We start from the raw sequence: 9,441 nt of genomic DNA on the forward strand, positions 1-9,441 counted from the left end.
TACTCGTGACAGTGGATGGATATCAATGAAACGCCCGCGCGCTAAGCAAAACCCAATGCGAGACCCAAGCAACAGCCGAAAACGATTTTTATGGTCATCTAGCCATAACTGGATTGGAGCGTCTACTCCTTCAAGAACCCGTCGCCGTCATACAAACTAGCTGGAGTGGCAGCACCGATGCCCAAGCCAACGGCCCTTCTCGTGGGGGTCTTCGGTTCTTGATTGGACCGGTTGTTGCTCGACTTGGCCGGTGATCGATCACCAGGGCCCTGACTGTTTGTCCTTTCGACGCGCTTCTCCGCCAATTCATCGGGGTGATCGGCCGTTTCCTTAACTAGGGATAATGTAGGCTTGGGTGGTGCTTTGAGCTCCGGCGGCCTGTCTTCCCAGATGGAGACAATGCCCCCGGTTTGCATGATCGGGGACTTGGGGTTGTTCCCTGGTGGCGGAGGACGATGTTGAGGTCTGTGCTGTCGCAGGGATTGCGTTGGTTGCTGTTTGGCGCTAGGGGGAGGATTCGAGCCTGGGGAAACTTGACCAGCCTGGTCTTGGTTCTGTGGCGGGGTTGTCCGCTGGGTATCGCCTTTCGGTCGCTGGGCTGGCTCGGGCGGTTTTCGCGCCGGATCTTTGCGCATTTGAGGAGGGCGAGAGGTGGTTCGTAATGACAATTTCGCATTGTCCTCCAAGGGCTGAGACTGACGGTAATTGCTGCGCATTTGACGGCCTGGCTGGTTGCGCGGCCCTTTAACAGTCGAGCGACGTGGACTGCCTGGACTGGACATGTTCTCATAGGTTGATGGGGAACTGGCATGGCTGGACATCATCCAGACAGGGCTACTCGTTTCTGGAGAAGGGGTGTTGAGCAAGCTGGTGTCAATTTTGGGAATTGGCAATGTCGTGACAATTTCTGGTAAGGATTTTTCAGCATCAATCATGCTCAGCATGCTGTCTGTTGAGTCGCCGCGCGTATGCTTTCGCTTCCTTGGGGTACCTCTGCGTGAGCCACAATGATCGTCCGAGACATCCATCCCCCGCAGGCGATCGTTCTGTTGGGATTGCTGAGCATTCTTACTCGCCGGCAGGCCAGAGAAATTCGAGTAGAGGGATATGCTAGATGCTGACAGGTCAGCTACCTGGGAACGACGAAAGCCGCCCTCCTCAATGTCTTCCGGCTCCTCGGCAGTCGGAGAGAATACAGGCCCGTTGAAGGTGACGGGTGGGTGAATCGATATCCGGACACAATTTTGACGCCGATGGCCTTTACGTATGCTGTTTCCACTTCTCATTGCAGATGTCAAAGGTGGCTTTCCAATGCTGTTCATGGACTGCATAGAGGACTCTTGTGTAGCTGAGCTGGCCGGTCTATTTCTGGAGGCGGCTTGCCCGTTGGTATTCGCCGCGTTAGTAGGCCCGATGTAGAAGGGATCGTGACTTCTTCGCTGTTCTGCGTGCATTGGACCGCGCTGCATTTGACTGAAGTGTGGCAGCAAGGCCGCGTTTCGTCCAGCGGCATTGAGTAAGGGTGCATTACTCAGATCCCAGTGTTTGACACTCGAGGCCGAATCATGCCGAGAATGTCCCACGGAGACAGATTCACAACGTCGCGGTGGCGGACTGCTCCTATCTACCGGGGTAGGGCTGCGTGCGGTTAAACTGCGACGTGGTGAAGTACGACCTGACTCAACCTTCTGGCCTTCCCAAACGTTAGAGGGCGTAGGAGGAAACACAAACGGAGCTGGCACGACTGAGCTCGGTGTCACAAAGCTACGTCTGTCAAATTCCAACCTTCCAACATCATTGGCATCGAAGGGTGTAAAGGTCGGGCAAGGAGGCAAGGCCGGAGAAGTGAAGTCACTGTCGATGTTGGTCGATGTCCTTCGGCTTTCGTCGAGAATTGAGCTGTCCGCTGTTTCCAGACTCAAGGAAGAGAAACAAACGGAGTCGTTCTTTGACAAACGGAAGCGATTTGGAGGATAGGCACAAGGTGGAGGAGGTACTGGCTGCTCCGGCATCGTCCCAGCCGTCTGCGCCGTGATGCTTCCGGCCCGGACTCGGGCAAAGGGTGGATTGATTTCATCTGCGTTATCCTCCAAAACCGGATACAGGCTTCCCGAGCGTTCTCGTGAGTGCATCAAGGGCCATGCTCCTGAAATGGGACGCATAGTGAGCTCAGCACGCGGATATTCCTCATCTCTCTCTGGTGTGTGCCTCGGAGTCGTCTCGGTAGGCAATTCGACCGCTCCGTCAACAGCGGAATTTGACAATCGCTGATTCACACAAGATACCGACGGTGATGATGAATAATGCTTTTCGTATCTCTCTGTCAGTGGTGGGAGAGAGCTGAGGCGTTGTGGTAATAGGAACCCCCTCGACGCTCGCGAAGAACGCGTAGACAAAGAACGGGACATTGGCCGACGCCCATCGCGTGCCTTTTCATTTCGAGGGGACGAGGATTCCGAGTCGGCTGGAGAAGTGGGTAGACTTTCCCGAGACGAAAGCACTCCCCATTCAGATGGTTTTCCGTACGGAAGTTGGCCATATTGTCTGAGTGCTGAGCCTTCTTCTCGGGAGAGTTCAGTCAACGTCTCAGCTTGGTAGTGTTGCAAGCCATATTGACCGTGTTTGGCATTTGCCACAGCCAGCGACAACCGATCATGGCGTACTCGAACCCATATGACTGTCCCGACGACTGCAGCGACGATGAATAGAACCGAACAGCTGACGGCAATCGCGATCACAGTGGTCAGTGGCGGCATGGCTGTATCCTCTGTGCGATTTCCTGACTAGACCCGACCAACCCTGTGCTGTGAATGTCTGAGAACGCGTTGGCCCATCCAATAAGCTCAGGCTTGGGTCATACTCTGGTCAAGGCCGTGGTTGATGCTGGGACGAGGTTGAGCAGCGTTTAGGCACCCAGCAAGACAACGAACTGCAAGCCACGAACACACCAACACAGGATGGAAGAACGAACAGGGAGCATGTTGGATAAGGAGGGCATAGAATTGGGGGGCAGGGAGACCTCGTTTGTTATGGTCCACCCGATGAGGCAGAAGAATGTGTAGAGCATAACAGTCGGAAGCGTGAGGAATGTAGCAACAACTGGTCTTTGTCGGTCCTAAGCAAACATGAGGAGTCGAAGGAGCATGTTATTCGTAGAACCTAATTCAACTATCTATTTTGTGGAATATTTCTACCTGCTGGTTGAGTGAGGATGCACATAGTGACTGGCAGTTGCCGCAGGTTCGGGGTTTCTCGCTGCCATCAGACGGTGATTGCCTGAGGTGCTGGAGAAGATGTGTCAATCGATTTTCTCTGCCATTTCAGTGCATACTAATTCTTAGTCTTTGGATTCACCCTCTGGCTTCATACAATATTCATCGAATTTGTTACCTTGGCCCCGCATGTTGACCTAGGTGGGTGTGTATCCCGCAGCGTCTCCACTGCGGAGGGGGAATTCATGATTCGGCTGACTATGCGAGCTTCCCATTGCAATGTAAGACAGTGAGTGCCAGAGAAATTGACACCCTGGTCTGATCGAGTGAGAGTCACAGGTGTCATGGAAGAGTAGCAGATTGTATATTCGATTCGAGGAGCGGTTCTGTTTCCTTCGTTCTGAGTCTTGCTCCAGTCAAGTCGGGACGGGAGGACGCGGCGGGTCACGGGTCAAAGGCTCAGGGCACTGCAGGCTGTTGTTCTTGCCTAATCGGGAAACCAGCATCACGGGACCGCTTCGGATCTTGAGAAGTTGAAGTCAAAGAATGATTCCATCTCTTCGGGTTAACTGCGGTAAATAAGGTACTAAGTACGACTAAGCTGCTACCATCGCTCTGAGTCTTTCAACACTACTCCCTACTTGCCTTATATCATACACTCTTTAGGGAGCTCGGAAAAGCTCCGGCGGACCTCAGGACGGTTACGCTCCACCGCCGGAGCTGGTACGGCGGTTCACTTCCGGCGGACTTGAGAGACCGAAGTCTGTATGACCCCCACGCTCTGAGATCTCTCGCGATCATTTCCGAGTCCGCCGGAGCCGATGCGGTATGTACTCGTACATACTAGCTTTCTTCTTCATTCCCCCTCCAATCCTCCTATCCTTTCTCTATCTACATCATACTGCCTGCCTTCATCTCGTCATGATTCTGATGACAGGTCTGTGTAAACCCTCCAAAGTGCAGGTTGACACCCGCTCCATCCGCTGGAACCAGACAACGGGGATCCGAACAACACAATGACGGATCCACGGGGCACTTGCTGTCATGCAAACTCTCTTCTGTTGTCGGTGTGCGGCCCACCGCGAGCCGTTCGAGATCGGGGATGGCAAAGCGTCATCTCTATCTGTTGTAGTGGACCGATGCGTAGTCGAAGGGGAAGACTGCACCTCGGTCTTACGAGGCCATGAGCGACAGAAACCCTCAAAGATTCAGAGGAAGACAAATCAGTCTCTCAACTGGGTCCGACTGCTCCAGAGTGGATTCGTTAGCTATTAGCTCCATCCGACTCGCAATCACGACGGTTAGTGGTGTGTATACTTAAGCTCCAGTCCAGCATATAAACCCCCCTTGAGAGCTAGCTGCACCCCAGCTTCTATCTTTCTCCTCAATTCATCTTGTGTGCACTGCTCCCATTTCTTCCTTTGTTTCCTACACAAGACCTCCTCACAATGGCTGCCAGCCCCATTCGGAATGGACTCTTCGTCCACGATAACACTACCCCACCGGCACACCCTAGCTTAATGCAGATGTTCTCTCTGAAAGGCAAGACTGCCATCGTCACGGGTGCCACTGCGGGCATTGGGTTTGCCGTAGCCAACGGGCTGGCGGAAGCCGGTGCCAATGTGGCCATTTGGTATAATTCCAATGCCAAGGCCCACGAAAGCGCAGCTCAAATCAGCGAGAAATATGGGGTTCAGAGTTAGTGGTCGAATGTCATCTAAGAGAGAGTACTGAGGTGACCGGCTAACTCTCTATCAGCCAAAGCATATCAAGTTCAGATCACGGATCCCCAGGCCGTGCAAGAAGCGGTCGACCAGGTTGTGAAGGACTTCAACGGCCGACTAGACGTCTTCATCGCCAATGCCGGTGTCGCCTGGGTGAAAGGGCCCATGGTCGATGCTCCTTTGGATCACTACGAAGACGTGGTTGGCGCCGATCTCAACGGCACCTTCTATTGTGCCCGAGCTGCCGCCAGCCATTGGCGCAGACAGAAGGAGGAGGGCACCGATGTCTTCGGCAACAAGCTCGAGAACTTCACGTACGGTAGCTTTGTGGCTACGGCCTCGATGAGCGCGCATATTGCGAATATCCCCCAGTTGCAAGCGGCGTATAATGCCGCCAAAGCGGGGGTCATTCATCTTTGTGAGTGCTGTTGTCTAGCCTGGCTGTTCCTCGTCGGTTCAATGCTAACGCCCTCCCGCAGGCAAGTCTCTGGCCGTCGAATGGGTCCGGTTTGCGCGCGCCAACACCGTTTCCCCGGGATATATTGTGACGGAGATTTCCAATTTTGTTCCGGCCGAGACTAAGAGCATTTGGAAGGATAAAATTCCCATGGGTCGCGAGGGTCGGCCTGAGGAGCTGAAGGGAGCTTTCCTGTATCTGGCATCCGATGCGTCCAGCTACACGACGGGTGCCGATATCCTAGTGGACGGCGGGTACTGTGCTCCTTAAACATGTGTATTGGCAATAGAGTCTTTTCTTTCACCTTCCATACTGTCGAACTTGATGGCGACGTGGGAAAGGTGGAATCCTTGGCTGAAAGGCGATTGCTAGGTATTTACACCGGCCATCTAAGATGGCGAGCGGTCTGACGAACCAGTACCGGATCCCTGTCGCCTCGCAAGGAGAGCTACATGCTCGATGATAACGAATCACATAGAGTTTAACTTGTTTCTTCTGCAAGGCTCCTCATAAGCAAAATAACACCACACCGACCCACGGACCGGTAGTCCAACAAGTAGAGGCACCGACCCTGGGACCACAAACACAAAGGACATCAGGATCTGGCACGAAGCCATGCAGTCTACACACAGATACAAGAAAGTAACTGACCGCGGACCGCAATCGCTAAAACGACACCCAAGTGTTAAGAAAGCGCGTCCCAATCGATCAATATCGCTAAATATTTATTCCCATGGTAACATCCATCCCATGTGGCCGTCATTATATGATACAGTAAGAAACGAAAAGTTAATCTATGCACCGCAACCAACATCGACCCCATCCCCATCCCCACGAGCACCACCACCCGACCCAACCCAGCCCATAGTCTATCCATGCTGAGTTCCTCTCAACGCCCCCAAGCCAACTCCTCATAATACCTCACCACGCATTCGACCCCCCGCTCAAACCACGAGCCCATCCCCTGCTCGCCACCACGCCCCCTAAACTCCATCTCACGCTCCCACCGCGGCGAAGGCGGGACCGTCCTCCGCTCAAAGACATGTCCATAGAGTAGCGCGGTCTGCGGATCGAAGTATCTACTCAAGGGTGTAGCGGGGGGAACGGAGTCGGGAAGGGCTCGGAGCTCCTCCGGGTGGTGGGCCGTGATCTGTGTGTTGTGGGATTGCGAGGAGGTAAGACTGTCTCTGCGTTGGGACTGAGGTTAATTATTTGCGGGGCTATAGCTTGGTTGCCCGGTCTCTTGCTTCGGCTCTCTCGAGGGGGGGGATTCATGGTGGAAGGGAGGGGCGATGCGGGAGTTTGAGGATGGTCTTCTACGTAGAGTATGGTACGCACCGGTGGGAATCGTCGATTGCGAGGGGGAGATAGTGGTCTTGGGTTAGGTTGTGTTGGCGTTGGTGATGCCGGCGGCGGCGGTAGTAGGTGAGGATGGGGGTTTGGAGGCGGTAGAGGCAGAAGATGAAGGAGAGGATGAGGCAGATGAGGGGGAAGAAAGGGAAGGAGCTTGGGGGGAGCATTGTCCCCGGTTTGCTTGAGAGGATGTATTTTCTCAATTCAATGTGAGTGAGGTAGGTAGTACTACTAGTAGCGGGTGTGATGGTTTCGAGCCGGGGTGTTGTTACCAATGTCAACACGGGAGTATACATATCTCTAAGGCAATGTGCCTTGAGCTACCTCATTGATCACCACCCACGATCGCGTAGGAACCCTGGGAGCGAAACAAACGATGAATACTCTTGGCTCTGTCATACTTGCGACTGAAGCAGCTGGTAGCATGCTTCACCGTCGAACTGTACAGTACAGTGCATACGTAGGAGAATTCTGCTGCGTGGGGTATAGAATAGTAAAATATGCCCCCAAACGTCGAGAATAGGGAAAGACATTAGTCTTGCCCATGGCGTACCCTATTCTCCTTTCTCCTTGTTTTCCTTTCTTGCTGATTTTCTGTTGTGAAACCATAGTAGGTCCAGCTAGATAGAGACTAGCCCGGCAGAATAACAGTCTAAAGTGTCCACAATAGTCTAGTTTCCCCAACCTGCCATGATGCAAATAGCTGGATAACTCACTTCGCCAGAGTACAGCGAATTCCAATCCTACGAGAGGCCTTGAGCCCAGGTCCACCTTGGTATTCGAGTCAGATGAGGCCAATTCATCCCATTTCAATATCTCTCTTTGCTTAGGCGTCAATTGGATCGCGCCCAGCTACGGCCAATTCTGCGCAAGCCCTGAACAACAATCTAATTCTATCCTAAACCCCAGAAAGAATCCTTTGACAAGGAGATACAAAAGCACAAGTTGACCCTGGTTTTGCTAAAATTGTGGCAACATTAAGAAAAGGAAGGAACTTTCTGGTTCAGGGAGCCAATTTCGCGTGGCAGAGAGCATGGCTCATCGAATGAGCTCGAACTAACGGTAGGGGTGTAGCCCAAACGAAGCAGTCACCGCGTAAGTAGAACCGTCGCGTTTCCGATCTCGCGATTGTATGCAGTCGCTGAAAAGGTGAGTCTCGGGGTTGGACGATCGAGGAGTCTCCACTGAATATCAGTATGGATGTAGTATTGATTCTGACCATTGATTAAACACGCCGGTGACAAATGCCATGGAATATTCTCTGGAGAGCAATCTAGAGTGCTAACCATGACACCATCTAGACAAAGAGAGGCACTGTTAATATAGCGACATCTAATAGTAATGTCCGGGGAGAAGGAGAAAAGGGGACTCACTGGTAGGTTCTGTCTCACTGTCTCGCGGACGTCGGAGAACTTTGATTCTCTTCAATAGGTAATCGCCTTGCTGGTGAACTAGTCTTATCTCGAAATTCTTTTTCTTGTTGGGTTTGACTCGATCATTTTGCTGGCCTGCGTTAGAGATACTCTATAAGAAGAAAACAGATCGTGCACAATCGAAACAACTAACCATTTTCGCAAGCCAGTGCGTCTTGTACTTAGTGGCAGAGTGCACTTCTTGCGTTGCGGGGATTTCGGCACTCTCCAAACCGTAGTCACCCACGGCACTTTTGAAATATTCACACTCAATACCATACCAGGTCGCACCCATCGAGACCATATCTGAGCTAATGATGTATAGGATTTTTAGCTTTCTCTCCTGTTGAGACGTGGCTTGAGTTGCTGGCGGATACTTACATGTATGTAGGTACGTATACGCCGCTGTAGTATCTGCCCAATTCGCGTGTCAATCGGCAGTGCAGATAAGACTGCCGTCCACTAACAGCTTGGTACACAGGAAATTGGGATATCTAGAGTGTGCCTCAGGGCCCCAGAGAACCTGACCATCTTCTGTATAGGCGATTTTTGAAGGTACCTCGCTAGTGTTTTTGTCTGTAATAAAAAGTTTCCGGATCTGGGCGAAAGCTGGCTGATCTCGAGTCAACGGATAGTAAGTCACGCCTGGTTCAGCTGGCTTAGCTTTATTCGATCAACATCTGCGATGATTAAAATATGCAGTACTTACGCGTCTTCGTCGTGCCAAAATCTATGCCGACGAAGATCTTCTGCGTGGGCTTATGTCTTGCGTCCATATCCTACACGCCAATTATAGCGGCAAGGGAATGTTGGTTTATTCAGAGGTAGAAGCCAGAGAAACGTAGCTAGAAAGATGGAAAGATGTGGTGAAGCAGCGGTCGGAGCGATGAAGCAGACAAGAAAGCTTGCTCAGGATTTTTGTGTTGAGTGAATGGCTGTAAACCCTCAGCATCAATTCAGATCATTATATAAGCGAATCTGGTGAAGGCCGTCGTTTGTTGCCTGTCACACAAAGGAATAATGGAACAAAGGAGAGCCCCTCGTCTCTGTCACTCCTTCCCAACTTCTTTCTCTCACTTCTACCTCCCATCTGATTCTCATTTCCTGTTTAACATCCAACATCTCTTTTATGTACCACTATTATGCCCGTAACCCGACCCAGTGCGAAGAGTGCCGGAGTGAAGAGTGAGAAGAAGAAGAAGAAGAAGAAGAAGAAGAAGAAGAAGAAGAAGAAGAAGAAGAAGAAGAAGAAGAAGAAGAAGAAGAAGAAGAAGAAGAAGAAG

At 51.9% G+C, this 9,441-nt stretch overlaps 4 protein-coding genes across 4 annotated transcripts in view; 2 read left to right on the top strand and 2 right to left on the bottom strand.

Annotated features, from left to right (window-relative positions):
• Positions 1 to 27: 27 nt before the first annotated feature.
• On the bottom strand, positions 28 to 2,911 carry BO97DRAFT_470209 (uncharacterized protein). Its single transcript, XM_025699928.1, has one exon. The coding sequence runs from the start codon at positions 2,754 to 2,756 to the stop codon at positions 123 to 125; it is 2,634 nt and encodes an 877-aa protein (XP_025551897.1). The 5' UTR covers positions 2,757 to 2,911; the 3' UTR covers positions 28 to 122.
• A 1,663-nt stretch (positions 2,912 to 4,574) lies between these two features.
• On the top strand, positions 4,575 to 5,763 carry BO97DRAFT_53911 (putative carbonyl reductase). Its single transcript, XM_025700890.1, has 3 exons — positions 4,575 to 4,910; positions 4,971 to 5,354; positions 5,416 to 5,763. Exons 1-3 carry the CDS (start codon positions 4,661 to 4,663, stop codon positions 5,661 to 5,663), a joined length of 882 nt encoding a protein of 293 aa, XP_025551898.1. The 5' UTR covers positions 4,575 to 4,660; the 3' UTR covers positions 5,664 to 5,763.
• A 519-nt stretch (positions 5,764 to 6,282) lies between these two features.
• Positions 6,283 to 6,913, bottom strand: BO97DRAFT_414095 (uncharacterized protein; the record flags this gene model as incomplete). The annotated part of the gene is made up of 2 exons (XM_025696331.1): positions 6,283 to 6,580; positions 6,732 to 6,913. The coding sequence occupies 2 exons, from the start codon at positions 6,911 to 6,913 to the stop codon at positions 6,283 to 6,285; spliced, it is 480 nt and encodes a 159-aa protein (XP_025551899.1).
• Positions 6,914 to 9,300: 2,387 nt separating this feature from the next.
• Positions 9,301 to 9,441, top strand: part of BO97DRAFT_424380 (uncharacterized protein) — a gene marked incomplete at both ends in the record, with an annotated part of 1,484 nt that continues 1,343 nt past the window's right edge. Inside the window, one exon of the mRNA XM_025696969.1 lies at positions 9,301 to 9,306. Within this exon, the coding sequence (XP_025551900.1) occupies positions 9,301 to 9,306 (6 nt within the window). The remainder of the gene's footprint in view (positions 9,307 to 9,441) is intronic.

This window comes from Aspergillus homomorphus (assembly GCF_003184865.1).
Source record: "Aspergillus homomorphus CBS 101889 unplaced genomic scaffold BO97scaffold_16, whole genome shotgun sequence".
Lineage (NCBI taxonomy): Eukaryota > Fungi > Ascomycota > Eurotiomycetes > Eurotiales > Aspergillaceae > Aspergillus > Aspergillus homomorphus.

Coding starts and splice junctions, on each gene's coding strand:
- BO97DRAFT_470209 (XM_025699928.1), bottom strand. CDS start 2,756: ATGCCGCCACTGACCACTGTGATCGCGATTGCCGTCAGCTGTTCGGTT.
- BO97DRAFT_53911 (XM_025700890.1), top strand. CDS start 4,661: ATGGCTGCCAGCCCCATTCGGAATGGACTCTTCGTCCACGATAACACT. Junction 4,911..4,970: donor CGAGAAATATGGGGTTCAGA/GTTAGTGGTCGA, acceptor ACTCTCTATCAG/CCAAAGCATATCAAGTTCAG. Junction 5,355..5,415: donor AGCGGGGGTCATTCATCTTT/GTGAGTGCTGTT, acceptor GCCCTCCCGCAG/GCAAGTCTCTGGCCGTCGAA.